Source organism: Tenrec ecaudatus, chromosome 16 (genome assembly GCF_050624435.1).
Source record: "Tenrec ecaudatus isolate mTenEca1 chromosome 16, mTenEca1.hap1, whole genome shotgun sequence".
In the NCBI taxonomy this organism is placed as follows: Eukaryota; Metazoa; Chordata; class Mammalia; order Afrosoricida; family Tenrecidae; genus Tenrec; species Tenrec ecaudatus.
Genome location: NC_134545.1, coordinates 50,265,128 through 50,285,863, shown reverse-complemented (window position 1 = coordinate 50,285,863; position 20,736 = coordinate 50,265,128). Strand labels below are relative to the sequence as shown.

General features: G+C 43.8%; 1 protein-coding gene across 1 annotated transcript in view; it reads left to right on the top strand.

Moving 5' to 3' along the window:
• LOC142429063 (sphingosine-1-phosphate lyase 1-like) overlaps positions 1 to 20,736 on the top strand; it is a 51,961-nt gene that overhangs the window by 5,452 nt on the left and 25,773 nt on the right. Inside the window, exons 2-4 of the mRNA XM_075534045.1 lie at positions 2,609 to 2,774; positions 14,318 to 14,385; positions 18,915 to 19,062. Coding sequence (XP_075390160.1) covers positions 2,609 to 2,774; positions 14,318 to 14,385; positions 18,915 to 19,062 — 382 coding nt within the window. The remainder of the gene's footprint in view (positions 1 to 2,608; positions 2,775 to 14,317; positions 14,386 to 18,914; positions 19,063 to 20,736) is intronic.

Genomic DNA, 20,736 nt, shown 5'->3' with positions numbered 1-20,736 from the left:
GGTCACGACCCCTTTGGGGGGTTGAACGACCCTTTCACAGGGGTTGCCCAAGATCATTGGAAAACACATTATGTCTTAAATTATGATTCATAACAGTAGCAAATTTAGTTATGAAGCAGCAACAAAATGATTTTATGATTGGGGTCACAACATAAGGAACTGTATTAAAGGGTCACGGCACTAGAAGGTTGAGAACCACTGCTTTATAGCTTATCTATTTTCCTTCTCTGAAAAACAACAAAACTCACTGCCATCGAGTTGGTGCTGACGCACAGCGAGCCCATATGGCAGGGTAGAACTGCCCTGGGTTTCAAAGACTGTGTCTCCAATGTTGTCCCCCGTAGCTATGGGTCAATGAGAGACATCATGTCTCATAGTAGGGCCAGCCCTATGATCCTCGGTGTGCTCTCGCTGCCCTGAGCGGGAACATCATCCTAAGGGCTTGGTGGGCCAGGCTGTGTTCCACTCTCTCCTCCTGCCCCTTCATCTGCTCCCGTGTGCTCTGATCAGATATGTCCGATACTATTTTTTAAAAGGTAAAACCATAGGTCTCTTAAAAATACCAACTGAATACATGTTAAAGATTTTACTTCTAATAAAGAAACTAGGTAGGTTTAACTTGGTTCAAAGGTGAAGTTCCAGGAATAGACATAATTTTTTATCCAGAATTCTTGAAATGAATATGCAAATTAAGGCAAAGCTTGTTATTTCCTAGTGAGCGAGGGAAGTCAACTGCATCTCTGCCTACTAAGCAGGACAGAATTTTAGTGTTTACAAGTGGAGATGATTTTGCATTGCTATTGATTATGTAGGAGTCCTGGTGGCATAGTGGGTTCCTAGTGGGGCTGCTAACCACAGGATTGCTAATTCTAACCTAATAGCTGCTCCATGGGAGGAAGAGGTCACTTCCTGTTTCTGTAAAGATTTATATCCTCAGAAACTCACAGGAGCAGGTCAACTCTATCCTGCAATCCTCTAGGTCAATATGAATTAGAGTGGACTCGATGGCAGTCCATTTGTTTTCTTTCTTTTTGTTATCACCAGCCTCCAGTCTCAAAGTTGTTCAATGACTTCAGCAGAGTCAGAGCCAGAGAACTTCGGGGAATGTCACAGACGATTTTCTGTTAGGACTTTTCCTTGCACTTGTAACACATCACCAAAACAGCCCAGATTTTAGTGTTAACTTTAGATTCCTCCACCTTCCTGTTTCAGTTGTGGAGCTGAAAGCACACATTTCAGAGGGTGTTTTCAATGGAATTTTGTGTTAGAAACTTCCAGACAATGAGCCATCACAGCTTCCTTACCCTGGAGAATTTGATGATTTGTTTATGTGTGTGTGTGTACATATATGGCTGCATGTGCATGTGTGTGCATGTTTGTGCACACATGCTTCTCCCAATTGATTGTAAGCTCAGTTAAGGATAAAGGAGCTGTGATGTCTTTTCTCATCTAGTACCTTACCCAAAAGCAAACCAGACTCACTGCCACGGAGTTGTTTCTGACTCATAGCAACCCTATAGGACAGGGTAGAACTTCCCCTGTAGTTTCCGACACTGTCACTGTTAACTATAATGAAGTAGAAAGCCCAGTCTTTTCTCCTGTACTGCCTAAAGCCTTGCTTAGTAAGTGTGAATAGGTGAATAAATGAGCTATCAGATAAACCTATTTTGTTCAGAGCAATGAATTCCTCAAGGAGCTTAACCACAGAGTCGGGAAGATAAGAAAGAGATGAGGAAACTGCAAGATAGGTTGTGATAAGTTGTAGATAAAGGCATAGGTGAGTTCTTTAGGAATGTTTAAAGAATGAGATTATTCTCTTGAGTGAGGTATCCTGGTTAGTTGATGGATGATTCCACCCTTGTTCTTGTGCCAGGCATTGCAAGGGATACAAATAATTATTAGCCACACTCCCTGATCTTAAGAGCCTTATGGTCAAATATGGCCTTAGAGCAAGTGTGGGCAAAAATGGCCTAGCGGCAAATCCAGCCAGCCCCTATTCATGTAGCACACGAGCTAAGAATGACTTATCTTTAATTAGAAAACCAAAAAAAAAAAACCAAAGAAATGTTTTTTGACATGTGAACTAATAGGAAAACTTAGAGTGTCCATAAATAAAATTTCTATTGAAATAGCCTCTCTCATTTGTTTTATGCTTTGTCTATGACTGCTTTTTCACTGAGTTTAATTGTAATGATGTGGCCCACCAAGCCTAGAAATATTTGCTATCTGGCCGCTCTTTACAGAAAAGGGATTGGGGCAGGTTGAACTAAAGTGGAGAAGAGAAATGACGTTTATGCAGCAACGGTTCCTTTGAGAATGGACCAGTGAATACTGGCAGTCACTAGAGAGCCTGAGAGTTGAAGTGATGCACTAGCTCAGGCTTTTTGTTTAACAGAAGAGACACAAGCTTTGAAAGCGTGTCCACATGCACAGAGCTGGTGAGTGGCTGGATGCGCAGGTGCTCCTAGAGCAGGAGCTAGAGCGAGCCAGAGGATGGCGAGAGTATTGTGGGCGGAGTCTGACCGTGAATGTCCTTGGCTTTGGAAAAGGAAAGTTAAGCAACAGAGATTTCCAAAACTAGTGTTTTGTATTTTCTCTTGATTTCTAGAAGGTCTTTGAACCCTACTTTGAGATGTTGGAAGTATACTCTACAAAGGCCAAGAATTACGTCAATGGGCACTGCACCAAGTACGAGCCATGGCAGCTAATAGCATGGAGTGTCCTGTGGACCCTGCTGGTCGTCTGGGTATATGGATTTGTCTTCCAGTCAGAGAGTAAGTTTACTGCCTGTCACTAAAAGCATAGTGGTGGCATTTTTCTAGCATTGAAACTCATGGCCCAGTGGCGTGGCTGCTTGAGTTTTTGTTTGGTTCTGGTTTTTTAAATCTGATTCACTTGAAAGCTGTACAATACGTTATAGTTGGTGAGGTTATAATAGGACTGTTGTACGAGTGTGAGTGCCATTTATGTTGATTTCCTTGGGTTGCAGCTGTGGTACGTGGGATTTTCTTGATATGGCTCTTCTAACCATTGTCTTTGTAACTCCCTCCAAAAGAATGGGGGAGACCATGCAGATTGGTACATATGCATTTTGTCTGTTGGGGCTGGGTAAGAAGCAGGAAGAGGACATTCACTACCATCAAGAGAGCAGAGCTAAGAGTGGAGAACCTCCTTTGGACCTCAAGATTCGTGCCCACCGAACCTCTTCAACCGAAGAGACACAGTTGTAAGACCAAGGAAGCAGCAGAGCCGTGGCACAGGAGAAGCAGCAGCATACAGGATCCCAGCACACAGAGCCAGGGGAAGTGAGTGCCACTGGTCAGGAGGCTCTCTTGCCAAGTCAGAACTTCCCAGGCACTTATTGAGGGAGCTGGGTTTGCTGATGTTGCCGAGTATCAGCTTAAGTTAGAGTGCTGCGCATTAATTATTGGCAGTTCTAAAAGAGCTTTGTACGTTTCCTGGACAGGGAAGAGGCCAAGGGACCACATGCCTGAGCGATGGAGGACCTGAGAGAGGTGTGCCTGGGCGCACAGCAGAGAAGAGTCCTCCTAATTGGCAGAACTGTATCCTGAGTATTTTTGATCCCGAATTGTAACCTGTTAACTTCCTCAAGGACCTCCATACTTGGGAGTGCTGTCTCGAGCTCTCGTGGCCATTGCAAGGAATGATGGAGGCCCGCCGAGAAGTAGAGTTTCGGGTTGGTGTCGGGGTCAGTGAGAAGGTTGGAGGGTAAAGGCGTGTCTGACCTCCATCTGATAGAGATGGACTTTGTTCTGGTAAGTTTGCATCTCCTTCCTTCCTTCCTTCATGTGACGTCAGCTCAGACACCTCCCCACGTCTTTATTAGAGCAGCTCACGTAGAAACTCCTCGGAAGCTGGGCTTTAGAAGGATCCATAGATAGCTCAGTGTGACTTAAACCTTCTCAAATTCTGGTTTCTTGCCTGGAGTTGCTAAAACAGGAATTTACTGCTTTCATTTGGGTTTACCTTCCTCAATGAAGATTAGGTGAATTTAGAGTAACGTTCATGCAGCGACCGTGCGTATCCCCATTGTTGGGTAGGCACTGTGCTCGGCCCCTGTGAGACTGATACAAGTGAGATAGGGTCCCTGTCCTCTTAGAGCTGAACTTTCACTTCAGGGCTACTGTCCTTTGAGCTTCGTAGGCAGGGACTCCTCAGGACGCTTGATTGACGAGGAGACGTTCTACAGAAGATGAGCAGTGTGGAAGTGGTCAGCTAGCAAATCCTTCCTCCTTCCTAAGGTGTAAGGCCCTCTCTTGCCCACCTCTTTTTCCTCACCCGGAGTCCTGCTGCCTGGTACTGCTTCGTGAATCATTTTCCCCAGTAGGCTGTGCTGGGTAACTTTTGCTGTATTTTATCCAAACACAAAAGGTGGAGTTTGTGGAGGATCTTCTGTAGCAATCTCTCTGCCCCTCTTCTCTCATTCTTCATAGGGTGTCTGAGTTAACATCCTGGGGAAAGGAACCTTAGCACATTGACCAGCCTCTTTAACTGTACATTTCTGTTTACTACTTCTTCCCCCAGTAACTTCAACTTTAGAAGCTAGTTTTTGTGCTTTGATAATGTGTGTGTTAGTGTGTGTGTGTGTGTATGCATCTTCACCATAAAGGTAGCCGTTGTTCTGTTCAAGACCTAGTAAGCCTTGCAAAATTGACAACCAAGAGGCAAATTTCAGTGCTTATTGCTTTCGAATTAAGTAGAATGAGTCATGCCCAAACTATTTAAATGTTTTAAAAATTTCTCCTGTCAAATTACTGAACCCCAATTGAAGGCTGAGCATGATAGTGGGACATGAGGAAAGTAAAAGGAAATAAAGGAAAGAACTGGGAGGCAAAGGGCATTTATAGAGGTCTCAAAAAAGGCATGTACATATGTAAATATATTTATATATGAGCTTGGAGAAATTGATGTATGTGCATATATTTATAGGTTTAGTATTAAGGTAGCAGATAAACATTGGGCCTCCACTCAAGTACTTTCTCAGTGCAAGAATACTTTGTTCTATTAAACTGGCATTCCATGATGCCCAACTTTGGGGCAAGATCGCTGAAGACAAAGCGGGTGCATAAGCAAATGTGGTGAAGAAAGCTGATGGAGTCTGACTATCAAAAGATATAGCGTCTAGGGTCTTAAAGACTTGAAGGTAAATAAGCAGCCATCTAGCTCAGAAGCAACAAAGCCACATGGAAGAAGCACACCAGCCCATGTGGTTACAAGGTACAGAAGAGATCAGTTATCAGGCATCAAAGAACAAAATATCATATCAATGTGTGCTCACCTGCCCAATACGATCACTAAAGACAAATGGGTGCATAAGCAAATGTGGTGAAGAAAGTTGATGGTGTCCAGCTATCAAAAAATATAGCGTCTGGCGTTTTAAAGGATTGAAGGTAAACAGGCAGCCATCTCGCTCAGAAGCAACAAACCTCATGGAAGAAGCACACCATCCTGTGCGATTACGATGTGCTGAAGGTTATCAGGTATCAGGCATCAAAGAAGAAGAAAAAAATCAAATCATTGTGAATGAGAGGGAGTAAAGATTGAGGACCTAAGATCCATCTGTAGGCAACTGGACATTTCCTTACAGAAGGGTCTCAGGGAAGAGATGAACCAGTCAGGAGCGACAAGGAATCATTTTCCTCTACTTCCTAAATGCTTCCCATTTTACTACTCCCCCCACACTACTATCACGATAGCAATTCTACCTTACAAATCCGGCTAGACCAGAGGATGTATGCTGGTACACATAGTAACTGGAAACACAGGGAATCCAGGGCAGATGATTGCTTCAGGACCAGTGGTGAGAGTGGTGATACCGGGAGGGTGGTGTGCAAAGGGGTAACCGAATACACGGATCTATATATTACCCCCTCCCTCTGGGATGGACAACAGAAAAGTGGGTGAAGGGAGATGTCGGATAGTGTAAGGTATGACAAAATAATAATAGTTTATAAATTATCAAGGCTTCATGAGGGAGGGGGAAGGGAAGGGGAGAAATGAGGAGCTAATACCAGCTCAGGTAGAAAACAAATGTTTTGAGAATGATGATGGCAACAAATGTACAAATGTGCTTGATACAATGGATGGATGAATGGATTGTGATAAGAGTTGTATGAGCCCCCAATAAGATGATTTTTAATTATATTAATTTTAAAAGTATGTTATTGGTGCAACAATAGACCACAGAATCAAATAACACCTTGAACTATGAAAAATACACAAAAACAATGTTCTCCTGTCTCTATTCCTACTCTTTGCCAGATTGTCTTGTAATTGTGTAGTGTGACTACATTTTGCTGCCTCTGGTTTGGCTGTGGGGAAAGCCCTGTCTTTCAGCTCAGGCTTCTTTCTGTCTCAGGAAGCCTTTTGTCTAATGAGTGTGGTGTCTGCCATCTCACAAGAAGTGTCCCATTCATAGGACTCTGAGGAGCAGCAGAAATGACAGGCTTCTTTTGAAGAAGGTGCATTTATGAAGCAAGTTTGGCCTAGCGCGGTTTGTGTTTCCTTCTGTGATCACAGTCTGTTCAGGGCTTCCCCTCGTGCGTAGTTCTGCAGCTCACCATGCCCTTGTGATCTGCCGAACTGGCAGGAAAGGCACAGCCTCCTTGGGTTCACCTGCCCTTCGTGTTCAAACACCCATAGCCTGACCTCTGAGCAGTCATGAGAAAATTATTAATAACCATCTATTAATGGGAAATGACATTAAATCTTTATGAGCTTGCATCGAGCCATTTTTGATTATTTTTTTCATAACATGTACTGTTTTCTGATATAAAAGGAATACATGTTCAATATAGGAAATTTTGAAAATACAGATAGGCCAGAAGACCCAACTTGAAGTCCTGTGACCAATGTGCCTGTAGCTAAATCTGAGTCCGGTGGAACCAGACGGCAGTGTTTGCAGCTCAGAGCTGTATGATCTTAGCAATCTCATACACATCTACAGCACCCTGTTTAAGTTTTTAAGTTCTGACTAGAATTTTAGCAGGCTCAAAATGTCTGCCCTCTAGAGTATGGGGACAGTTTGGGGAGAATTGCCACCACCACCATCACCACTGCTTTTGCTCTAGGGCGTTGCTACTGTAAAAGTATTCTAATAATTGCTTTACAATTAAGATATTATTACTATATTTCTCAAGAGGAGACTGAAGTTTGGACTACTGATACAACTTTGCTGATCTTTAATCCCTAAATCCTCTCCTGAAAGGGGGAATGGGGATAGGTAATTCTGGAATAAGCTCAGAGGACCTGGCACTTAAGAACTGTACACTTGACATGAGAATGGGCAGGCAGAGTGTTCTGGGCAGGGCTTAGTGCTCTCTGAGTGGTTATCTCTTCTGTAATGCTGCTCCATGCTTATCAGCTGATACTGCTCTTTTTAAAATCGTTTTATTAGGGGCTCATACAACTCTTATCACAATCTATACATCTATTATGTAAAGCACATTTGTACATTCATTGCCTTCATTATTCTCAAAATATTTGCTCTCCACTTCAGCCCCTGGCATCAGCTCCTCAATTCCCCCTCCTTCCCCGCTTCCCCTCCCTCATGAACCCTTGACAACTTACAAATTACTATTTTTGTTATATCTTGACCTGTCCGACTTCTCCCTTCACCCACTTTTCTGTTGTCCGTCCCCCAGGGAGGAGGTCACACATAGATCCTTGTAAACAGTTTCTCCTTTCCAACCCACCGTCCTCCACCCTCCCAGCACCACACTCACACCACTGGTCCTGAAGGGATCATCCACCCTGGATTCCTTGTGTTTCCAGTTCCCAACTGTATATTCTCTGATCTAGCCAGACTTGCAAGGTAGAATTGGGATCATGATGGTGGGGAAGGAAGAAGCATTTAAGAACTAAATGTACTTTTCATCATTGCTACATCACACCCTGACTGGCTCATCTCCTCCCTGAGACCCTTCTGTAAAGGAATATCCAGTGGCCTCCAAATGGGCTTTGGGTCTCCACTCCGCACTCCCCCCACTCAATCACTATGGTCATTTTTTTTTGTTCTGATGAAGTCTAAAACCTGATCCCTTCCACACCTCATGATAGCACAGGCTGGCGTGCTTCTTCCATGTGGTCTTTGTTACTTCTCAGCTAGATGGCCGCTTCTTTACCTTCAAGCCTTTAAGACCCCAGACGCTATATCGTTTGATAGCCGGGCACTATCAGCTTTCTTCACCACATTTGCTTATGCACCCATTTGTCTTCAGCGATCCTATCGTGGAGGTGTGCAGTCAATGATATGTGTTTTTGTTCTTTGATGCCTGATAACTGATCCCTTCAGCACCTCGTGATCACACAGGCTGGTGTGCTTTTTCCATGTGAGCTTTTTTGCTTCTGAGCTAGATGGCCACTTGTTTACTTCAAGCCTTTAAGATCCCCAGACACTATATCTTTTGATAGCCGGGCACCATCAGCTTTCTTCACCACATTTGCCCACTCACTAGCTTTGTCTTCAGTGGTTGTGTCAGGAAGGTGAGCAGCTGAAACTGTTCTTAATAGTGCTTTTACCTTGGGTCGCTCATAGTGCATCAGCAGAAATCAGTCTTCTGTCGTGAGTTGAAGCAGTAAACACTCCCAGCGTCCAGTGTGTCATCTTGTGCAACTCTCCTAAATTCTCTTGGCCTGCGTCTTCACAGCAAAATGGGCATCGCAATGCCTGTCTAACCTCGTCACAGGGCTCCCAGGAAGATTCTGGAGTAATTCATGTGGCAGGAATTTGTCAGCTGTAGAGTCATGTACCGTGGTTCTTACTGGTATTTTCGATGTATTACCTTAGACATTTCTGAAGAGTTTACTTTCTGCTCCTTTGGGAATTACATGTTTGAGATAGCTTATGTTCAGCCCATGATTACACTTTCTTATCATATTTAATTTCTCCCATCTTTGATCCTACAATCTCTTCTTTTTGCCCTGCATCATTTTCTCTTGTGGCTTTCATAAAATCAATCTGTTCTTTTGCCTCCACCTGGTTAGAGTACTGACCATTTGCAGATGTTTGGACTGGTTTCCATCTCATTACTTAATTACTTTTTCTGTTAAATAAGGAAGTGTTTTTGTATTTCTTCAACTGTAACACTGTTGGGAATGTTCTGATAACTAGCACCTTAACTATTTAACCTTAGGCTATATTCGGTTGTCAGGCCATTTTGATACTATTTAAAGTTATCTAGGACAGATCTTGATTAATAAAGGAAACTGCAGACGTTAGGAGAGACCACACTATTTTCATACAGAAGATCCCCGCAGCTGTGCATGCAGTGTACCTCAGTGTCCTGGTTTTGTCCCAGCCATTCTCGTGGCCGGTCCAGTGCGAGCCACTGAAGGGCGAAGTGGAAAGCCACGGACACACTTGAAACAGAGACAGTTGTCATGGAATCCATGTACCTCGTGGTAAGCCCACGTGTGTCAGGGAAGAGCTGTGTTCCACAGGGTCTTCAAGAGTTGATTTTTCATAAATGCACCATCAAGCTTTCCTTCCTTCCTTCCTTCCTTCCTTCCTTCCTTCCTTCCTTCCTTCCTTCCTTCCTTCCTTCCTTCCTTCCTTCCTGCATTTTGTGAGTTGGGTGAACGTTTACAGAGAACATCTGTTTTCCACTCGACACTTTGTTTTCATTTTGTTTCATGTCGTTGACTGCAGTCTCCACAATGGAATGACATATATCCCACTTCCTACCTGTATGTCCTCCCAAGGTCCTCCTCGGTCAGCATCATTTTTGGCTGACCTTCCTCTTAGTTGATATTGCTTTCTCCATCACACAGGGAGCACTGTCTACTCGCTGGTCTCTGATCTTGCCCTGCAGGTCTTCTCCCACCCTGGTGACCACCAGACAATGTTTGTATGGGCGTGTAACCTTCCGTTGACTTTCTATAAGAGCGGCCTCATGCAGTATTGTCCTTTGTGAGTCATTTATGTCACTCAGCAAAATGCCCTCCAGGTCCATCCATGTCCTCAGGTGTCCCCCCAGATTGGTTGTTGGCCTCTTACCATTGTGTTCTATTCCATTGTGTGTTCCCATCATGCTTTGTTTATCTGTTCTCCTCGTGGGCGTTCAGGTTGTTTACATCGTTTTGCTAATGTGAATATTGCTGCCATGAGCACGGTTGGGCGTTTGTCTAGTGGTGTCACAGCTCTTGTTTCCTAAAGATAGAGAGCTCGTAGGATTGCTAGAGTATGTGGTGTATGTCTTTACAGCTTTCTAAGGAAATGCTGAACTATTTTCCACTCTCTTTGTCCCATTAAAAATGTCATCAAAACTGTATGAGGATTCCAGTCTCTGCCCCTCAACAGCTCTGGGTGTTCCTGTTGTTTGCTACTCGTGCTGGTGTGGGATGATCCCTCTCATTGCCGTCTTTTGTTGGATCTGTCAAATGGCTAACGATTGTAAGCGTTTTCTCATGTGTTTGCTGACTGCTTGAATGTCTTCTTGCATGTTAATAACTTCTGCCCATTTTCTAATTGAACTTTTGGTCTTTCTTTTGAAGTGCTGAAGTTTCTATCCATTTTGTAGACTTATGCCTTGTATGATACGTCATTGCCAATTTATCCCCCAGGCTGCGGTTTCTACTTTTCCTCTTGTACTGAATTCTTTCTATGTGCCTATGTGTTTTAATTTTTATGTGGTCCCCGTCATCTATTTTGTCTTCTGCTCTTTGTACATTTTAAGTTATGGTTGATAATATATTTTCCTATGTATCAGGACCTGTGAGCTTGTCAAAATTTTTTCTGTGATACCTTTCTTTTTAGGTTTAACTTCAAAGTCTTTGGTCTGTCTTGTGTTCATTTTCAATAGGGTGAAAGATATGGGTCTGTTAGATCTCTCTCATGGGACAGATAAACTTTGTTCCTTGGCTTTGTGTGAGAGAGAATTCATGCCAAAGCCTGGTTCATGATCCCGGTGAGTGGCATGAAAGATAGAAGTTTCAGATTTCCACAGGCACCCTCAGGGCCCTTCACCCCCACGCTGCCTGCCGAGAAGCTGCTCTAAAGATGAAAATGTCCCCTGGTGGGCTCTGGGTGCTGCCTTTGCAAGTCCTCCCCTGGGAGGTGTGGTCGATGATACCGGTCAACCACATTGGCTGAATTGAATTCATCTAGCCCGAATGGGCCAGTCCAGGTGTAATGCTCACCTACGTGTCCCATCCCTTCCTGGCTGGAAGCTAGAACCTCTGAGCATGTGAAAGGGTACCCCAGTGCCTATGCCAGCTACATAACAGGTCCTGATTCCTTTTTCTATAATTGGCTGTTCAGTTTTGTCATCACCTTTTGTTCAGGAGACTGTCTCTTTCTCATCTACTGAGTTTCAGACTTTTATCAAAGATCTACTTCTGGGTTCTGAATTCTGTACCACCAGTCTACATCTCTGTTGTTGTACTAGTACCAGGCTATTTTGATGACCATAGCTGGCGAGTAGGCTTTGAGATGGGTGAGTGTGAATGTCTTCTACTTTGTTCTTGGTTAATAGTGCTTTGCTTTTCTTGTTCTTTCTCCTTTCAGTATGACGTTGGTGATTCATTTTTCTCTGTCTTTAAAGAATGATGGTGGATTCTAAATCAGGACTGCATTACATATATAAACTGATTCTGGTAGTATTGGCATTTATTTTAACAAGTCTTCCTATTTATGATATATTCTTCCATTGTTACTTTTTCTGTGCATAGGTCTTAGTTTCTCTGGTTAGATTTATTAGTAAGTATTTCATGTGGGTGGTTATTGTAAATGGAATGTCCATTCTAGGGTTCTCTGTGGGAGTGTAGAAACATCTGTTTTTCGTGTTGATCTTGTACCTATCACTTTGCTGAACCTGCAGGCAGTTCCGGTAGTTTTCTTGCTGAGTCGCTGGACTTTTCTAAAGAGAGAGTGAGTTCATTGCCACTCGAATGCCATTTATTTCCCTTTCTGGCCTTCTTGCTCTTGTTAAGGCTTCCAGTATAATATTGAATAGGATGGAGTCAAAGGACATCCTTGTTTGGGTCTCATTCACAAGAAACATGATTTCAGTCTCCCTTTGTTGAGACTAATGAGGACCATCGGTTTTATACATCAACATTTAGTTATGCTGAGGATTTCCCTTTCTATTCTGTTCAGAATTTTTGTCAGGAATGGCCAATGGATTTTCTAAAATGCCTTTTCTGATAGGATCGTGTGGTTCTTTTTATTTATGTGGTAGGTTATAGTGATTATTTTACTAATGTTGAACTATCCTTGGATGCCTGGTGTTGTGCCTACTTGATCATGATATATAACTTTTTCAATATATTGTTGGGTTTTATTTGCTTGACTTTTGTTTGAGATCATGAGCGATATTGGCATACAAATTATTTTTTTAGTAATGTTTTGCCTGATTTGGAGTATTACAATTATGCTTGCTTCATAAAAAGCATTAGGGAGCCCTCCATGTTTTAGTACATTCTAGAAATGTTTGGATAGAATTAGTGACAGCCTGTGAATGTTTGGTAGAATTTGCCAGTGAAGCTATGTGGTCTCAGTCTTCTTTGTTTTTGTTGATGGGAATTTTTACATACCCTGTTCAATTTCTTCCTTTGCTATGGGTCTGTTCAATGTTTCTACCTCAGTATGTGATAGTTTGAAGGGGTAAGTATGCCTTTAGAAATATGCTTTTTTATTCTAGGTTTTCACATTTGTCAGTATTGTTCTTAATAGTTTTTTGTCACTATTGTTCTTCAGCTTCTGATGTGATGTTGCCCGTTTTATTTCTTTATTATGTTATTTATATGATCTCATTCCATTACTTTGTTAGATTTGCCAATTTTTTAATCTATTAGCACAGAACAAGGGATTGCTCTATGGTCTTAATACCAGAAAAGTTGTGTGCTGAAGTTGTATCCTTTGACTCGATGTACTCAGTCTGCATTCTGGGAAATTAACCCCAGAAGCTGGACTATGTAAAGAAGAATGTGGCATCAGGATTGGAGGAAGACTCATAAGAATCTGATGTGCAGGTGCCCTAAGCTTAAGAAAATGAAGTGGACTTCAGGTAGTTATCAATGAAGGTGAAAGATCTTCAGTATAGATTATACCTCAACATGAAACAAAGTCAATACAAGGGAACCAATAAGCAAAATCATGATAGATAGTGAAGTTACCAGGGTTTCGTTTTATTTGAAAGTGTCATCAACACCCATGGGATGAACCAAATCCACGGCCATTAACTGATTCTGACTCATAGCGACCTCTTAGGACAGAGTGGAACTGCCCCTTCAGTTTTCTGAGCTGTCAAGAAATCAAAGAATGTTGCAGGACTCCTGTTTAAATATTTAAACCAATGAATTACATAGCTCGTGAATTATGCAGCAATAAAGCTAAAAAGAAACAAAGCAACCAAAGAATGCATTTCATGGAGCAAATGTCTGCAATGAGCCTCTCTAAGATCTTAGAAAACAAAATTGTCACTTTGATGGTGTAAATTTGCCTGACCCAAGGCATGACATTTTCCATTGCTTAAAAGACGCCTTGCAATAATGGGATGGTGAAGAAGACTGAGCATGCCACGGACTGCCAATAAATGAACAGGTCTCTCTTGGATAAAGGACATCCGAATGGTTGATGTCAAGACTTGTGTCACTTACTTTGGATACGTGATAGGGAGCAATCAGTCCCTGGAGGTGGACATCATCCTTGGTAGAGGGTCAGAGAAAACGTATGACTGACCCTCAACAAAATTAGTAGACAAAAGACAGGGTTGTGTGTGTGTGTGTGTGTGTGTGTGTGTATGCGAGCACGTAGGGGGTTGCTATGAGTTGCTCTGACTCAGCAGTACCCAACAGTGCTCTGTGGGGTTGGTTTCAGGGGTGGGGATAGATGAGAGAAGGAATTGTCTCACTTTCTGTGTATGTGTCTTTTGACGTATTTTGGAACTATGGAGCATTTATTCAAAAACTTAAAGGTTTCATTAAATAGGAAAGCAATTTCCAGAACAGGCACAAACATAGAAAGCAACACGTATTAGTGACTTTCCAAGGTCAGTCGGAGGGAAGGGAAAGGAAGCCCTGATGGAGGGCACTGAGCTTCTGTTGAGATGATCAAAGAGTCAGGAAAGACTGGCTAGTGGTGATGGTTGAGCAGTATGATGGACATACGTAATGTCACTGAGCTGTACCTGTGAAGATTGTTGAAAGCAGACATTTTGAGAAGAGTACATCTTTCCTCCTGTATTCTGAAGGCAAGTTGAGGATGCTGGTGTCATACTGAATAGCATGCATATTATGATGAGCTGTTTATTCCATGAACATTTATTTGCCTAATAGAACCATTTGCTTCTATTAGGTTTATGGTCAAGGTTTAAGAAGAAATGTTTTAAGCTGGCCAGGAAGATGCCCTTTGTGGGCCGCAAGGTGAGTGGAATCTTTGTAGATTTTCTCTTTCCTCCCATTAATGATGGTATTTTCTTTCTTCTATCCATTTATCCCAGTATTCTCGGGGCGACTTTGTCCCCATCTTCAGGCAATGCTTGGCAGTGTTTGGAGGCAGGTTGGGTTGTCACGCGTGGGGTTGGATGGAGGCCAGGGAGGCTGTCAGCATCCTGGATGTGCAGGAGAGCCACCACCACAGAATGATCTGGCCCAAATGTCAGCACTGTCAAGATAGAGACAGTCTGACCTGTGCTGTTCCCCAACAAATCTGTCTGGGCCACGGCAAGATGTGAGAAGCTTGATGAACATGGAATACCGGAGACCTGAGAGACGGGGCCTGAAGCCTTGGAGCAGGTCTCAGTGGTTTTCCATTTCGATGTTTATCTGGGGATTGTGTGCTAATGCCGCTCAGGGATGTGTAGGCCCTTCGGAAAGCTTGGATAAGGAACATGTTAGGCTTTGCCGGCAGTCGGCTCTGGCATAGCTACTTTGGCCTGTGTGGAGGAAAGCACCCATGGGACAGCTGGGAAAGGACGCAGCTGCCTGTGTTCTACTCAACTTTTCTGTATAAAGACCGGATTTGGCCCCTGGCCGTAGTTTGCTGATTGCAGGTGCAGCCATTCAGGGAGATAACAAGTGAGTCTCTTGGTCTTTGTACCTATCTGCGCTGGGTCCCCTCCACCCTCCACCCTCCACCTTCCCTTGACGGTAAGATAGCCACCTTTGTACCCTGTTGTTTTTGTCTTTATGGCAGATGAAGATCAACAGGGTGTGCCTTTGGCACATGAAGCCTGCCTGCCCCTGGACTTTCCTCCATTCTCTCTGGACTTCTTTTGCCCCTGCCCAAGAGCTAGCTCTCAGTGAGAATCCCAGTTCCCTTTCCTGGCCACACTCAGACCCATGCAGGCAGACCATTGTGCTACCTTCCCCAAACGCATGCGGCCAGGCTGGTTTTCTGAGAGAGAAGTCGAAGTGATAACTCGAGCAGAGAAGGGGAATGAGAATGAGTAGACTTCTACTAAAAGCTTTCCAAATATTAGTGAGAAAATGGATAAGAGCTATAGGATCATTTTTTCCACAAACAATTTGAAGTCCCCTTGTATTTACATCCCGAGTCACTTTAAGTCCTAGAAATAAATTCCCATTAGTCTGGGAGAGTCCAGGGTCACAGGAGGTCTTACAGAGGATTGACCATACGGCAAAAGATGTCAGATTTCTCATGTTTCTCTTCTGACCCTCCTCATAGACAATATAGGAACATCCAGCTTTTTAAAAAAATTTTTTAATTAAAAAACATTTTATTAGGGGCTCATACAACTCTTATCACAATCCATACATATACATACATCAATTGTATAAAACACATCTGTACATTCTTTGCCCTAATCATTTTCTTTTTTTTTTATCTTTAAAAAAATTTTTTTTTTAATTTTAACAATTTATTAGGGGCTCATACAATTCTTATCACAGTTCATACATATACATACATCAATTGTATAAAGCACATCTATACAGTCCCTGCCCTAATCATTTTTTTCTCCTCTTTTCTTTTTTTACATTTTATTAGGGACCCATACAACTCTTATCACCATCCATACATATACATACATCAACTGTATAAAGCACATCCATACATTCCCTGCCCCAATCATTCTCAAAGCATTTGCTCTCCACTTAAGCCCCTTGCATCAGGTCCTCTTTTTTTCCTCCTCCCTCCCCTTTCCCCCCTCCCTCATGTGCCCTTGGTAATTTATACCTAGTTATTTTGTCATATCTTGCCCTATCCGGAGTCTCCCTTCCCCCCTTTTCTGCTGTCCCTCTCCCAGGGAAGAGGTCACATGTGGATCCTTATAATCAGTTCCCCCCTTCCAACCTACTCACCCTCCACTCTCCCAGCATCGTCCCTCACACCCTTGGTCCTGAAGGTATCATCCACCCTGGATTCCCTGTACCTCCAGCCCTCATATGTACCAGTGTACAGCCTCTGTCCTATCCAGGCCTGCAAGGTAGAATTCGGACCATGGTAGTTGGGGAGAGGAAGCATTCAGGATCTGGGGGAAAGCTGTGTTCTTCATCGGTACTACCTCGCACCCTAATTAACCCATCTCCTCTGCTAAACGCCTCTATGAGGGTATCTCCATTGGCCGACACTTGGGCCTTGGGTCTGCACTTCCCCCTTCATTTAATATGGTACATATATATACATATACATATACACATATATACACACACTTATATCGTTGTTGTTTTTTTTGCATGATGCCTTATACCTGGTCCCTTGGCACCTCGTGATCGCACTGGCCGGTGTGCTTCTTCCATGTGGGCTTTTTTGCTTCTGAGCTAGATGGCCGCTTTTTCACCTTCAAGCCTTTAAGACCCCAGACATTATCTCTTTTGATAGCCGGGCACCATCAGCTTTCTTCACCACATTTGCTTATGCACCCATTTGTCTTCAGCGATCCTATCATGGAGGTGTACAGTCAATGATAGGAACATCCAGCTTTTGAGACAAATGAAGGCTTGGGTTCCAGACCCATTGTTAAATCTGTAAAGTACCAGAATTAGAGGGGCCTGAGGGGCTATGTAATTACCCTTCATTTTTCAGAAGCAGATTCTAAGTCATTTAGTGGTGTGTGTGTGTGTGTGTGTGTGTGTGTATCTGTGTGTCTGTGTTTCTCTTATGCACTCATACTCATTTGTTCGGCACATTTACTGAGTGCCCATTTACTACCGGATACTCTGGACGCTGGCATCACCATGTGTTTCCTGGTGTGATACTGATGTTTTAGTAGGAAAGATGGAAATTCATAGACAAATTAAGGATTTCACTTTGAGATCCGTTCTATTAGGAAGCTAGAATTGGGTAGGTTGGTGTAGACATGGGCAAGGATTGGAGTCGAGATGTGTAGTGCTGTGCTCTCTAACACAGCTCATTATCATTTTTATGTGTTTCATGTTAATATAATGTCATGCCATGTATACATACACATCCTTTATTCACAACTTTGCAACTATTCCCCTAGCATATCCTCCTGTGCAGATTTCCCTGAGAGCCATATCTGTCTGTATTCTAATCATCCAGGGTGGGCAATGAGACCATTCAACTAGTTTAGAATGAGGTCTCGTACTTCAAACATTTGTCAATATATTGCTGAGAACAATCACTGTAATAGGTATAAACTCTTACATGTAAGGCAAACTCCACACCGACCCGGCACATCTTTGATCACAAAGAGCAGCTGCTGTCCTTCTACCCCCTTACCCTGCTCTAGTGCTTTTCCTCCTTTCTGTCCTCCTCGCTGACAGACAGCTCCATGGGAATCTGTGGCTTAGTACGGGTATGCGTCAATGTCCGCTATGCTTTTGGTGATAAAATGATGTCATATGATTTAGACTCTTTTGGATGTTGTGCGAACACTGTAGTATGTCTAGTATGCATTTTTGTATATACTGGGTACACATTAATCAAAGTAACTTTGAGCAAGCTGCTCTGGCTCTGTGAGCACCTGGAGCTCTCCCAGCAGTCCTGAGGAGAGCCTGGCTGGGATTGGAAGCCCTGAGGGATGCAGCAAGGAAACTGCAGCCCAACACTTCCTGACAAACATCTACTTGTGGGTGTCTGGGCAGGGCATGTACCACCAGCCCAAACTTCTGTCCTGCTCAGGCTTGGGGCTGTCAGGCTTTGCACAGCTCCAGCAAGGTGGACTCACAGCAACTGCAGACGCTAGACTGAGGCTGTCCCTTTTAGCAAGCCCCTCCTCCTGCTCCCTGAATAAAAGTCAGTTGAGCATTGTTACCTGAACTCAGCAGTACTTACCTGTAGCTGCTCATATTTGGTGTGTGAGTCAGTGAGTGAAAGAAAATGCCTCTGAAGCTATGGCTAGGAGGATGTTAACTAAAGAGCCATGGCAGACACATGCCAAAGCAGAAAGGACCTTCGTGCCTCTACGCACGTTAGCGTCAAACAGAACAAGCTGTGAACAGTTTGAGATGTAATGCAGTCCTCCTGGCCATTCTTATTTGGTACGTGGGGAGATGTGCATGGTCCCCTAATTCGTGGCACCAAAGGAGCCCCTTCTCACTTGCACGGGATGCTGTAGCTTGGCCTGATTGCTGGTGCCATTGGTGGCTCTCCTTCCATTGCTGTAGCTGCTGCCAGGGCAAGTGTAGGGTCCAAACACTGCCCTCCCAGAAGGCCTGCCTTCAGCAGAACCACGCCCAGTGTCAGCGCTGATGTCAGAGTGGTGGAGGGAGGCCTATTAGGGAATGGAGTGCCTCTTCAACCTCAGAGGACGACGTTGGCTTTTCAGATGTGTGAGGGGCTATCATTGCACATGCGAGAACTCAGTGAATGGTCAGCAGAGTGCCACCGCTGTCCACGAAGAAGATACTCTCCTAGCTGTGGATCCTCAGGCCGGTGCCCATTGAGTCCTTGCTGGATATCATACTGGCTCTTCTTCTCACCACCCTCTGCCCTCCCGGCTCCTTCACATCCTTTCTTGTCTTTGTAGATCCAAGAGAAACTGGACAAGGTCAAGAGTGATGTTAATAGGAACATGTCCTTCCTGAAAGTGGACAAGGAGTATGTGAGAGCCCTGCCGGCCCAGGGTCTGAGTGCGGCCGCAGTGCTGGAGCAGCTCAAGGAGTACAGCGCGATGGGTAGGTGCTCGCTGTGCGCGGGCCCTTGGGCCCTTACCCCGGTGCTGTGTCTGCTTTGAGCACTTGCCCCGATTCCCGGTGGCTGTCCCCTTCTGAGTGTGGCGCCCCCTCTCCCCAGCCCTGCCCTGAAGGAGCCCGTGGGAGACCGGTTTGTCCGGGTCTCTTTCACAGCTTGGCCTCCTCGAGGGCCTCCGGCTGTGCTCCTCTGCAGTGTTCTCTGAGACCTCACAGCCAAACGAAGTCTGAAGGGACAAGGTCTGAAGGGCGGGCTAAGGGTTTCTAACAAAACTCTGCGGGGACAACTTTGCTCCCTTGACGAATGAGCAGGCACGTCGTTAGGATGAGGGATATTCCTGGTAAAAGCTTTCCTGGTCCTTTACTACCAGTGCAGCACTACGTTTTCTTTAAACCTAGGAAGCCCCTCATGATCATCCCTGTCCTTAGAGAAAGTTTGTGAAGAGTGGTGCCTTGTTTAGGTGTCTCTGAGTCACGTCTGAGGAAGCTGCCCAGCTTTCCCCATGCTCACCCCTGACAATCCCACTGCCATTGAATGCATTTGAAGTGTCCGTGACCCAATAGGATAGAGCAGAACTGGTCCTTTGGGTTCTGAGACTTTCACATCTTGACAGAATCAGGCAGCCTCATCTTCCCTCATTAGAGGAACTGGTGAGTCTGAACTGCTCACCTGTGCTTAGCAGCACATGGAGTAACCCTCTCCACCTCCAGGGACCCCTTTGCTCGTTGCTTAGGAACACAAGGAGCAGTCACCACTATTTTCGGAGCCGACCCTCTGCTTTGAATGTTAGAGAGGGGCCTGTAGTTCCCCTGGCAAGCCACTGTTGGGACTGGAACATTTTAACGGCACCCTAGTGAGACCAGTACATTATGGAGAGGACTTGTATGCAGGCATCTACTGATCCCAGAGACAGGCTTAAACTCATACTGTGTGGAATAAACACACGCATGCATGAACCAGAGCCCCAGTCGCAACACTTTTGATATTCTGCTACCAGAATGTTATTAAGGTTATGGGTATGCACGTATGGGAAGGGTAAATAAACCGACTAGCTTAGTGATTAAAATACAGCCCATTGGATTAGCCTAGACTCACTTCAAAAGTATGACCTTGGATGAGTTACATAACTTCTGTATGTATCCATTTCTATGTCTCTATAATGGAGGCCAGAATAATCATACTTTTCTTAAAGGATATTATAAAGGAGTAAGTGAAATCCTGTGTGTAAATATGTTGCATCCAGTAAGTGCTTTATAAATGTTATAATGATTTTTATCACAGACACCTTTTATTACAATTTAAGATCACACTTAAAATACTTTTTTCAAATCATTCTAATTTGAGATTATTTTAGATGTATAGGAAAGTTGCAAAATGGTCCAGAGTTCTCATAGACCCTTCACCCAATTTCTCCTTATATGTAATATCTTTATGTGAAAGGGCTTGAGAAAGTTTATGGAACAATTCAATTATCTTTTTAAAAAATTCATTAACTTTTGATTTCTTTTTACCTTGAAGTTTTGAAGCCACTCAGAGAACACTGACACATTTCACAAGTGTGAAAACGGAGAGATTACTATTGGTAAAATACTACAATTTACAGTTTCTCATACAAAGTCATGCAAAATTACAAGTTCTCTACAAAGTCTCCCCGTGTT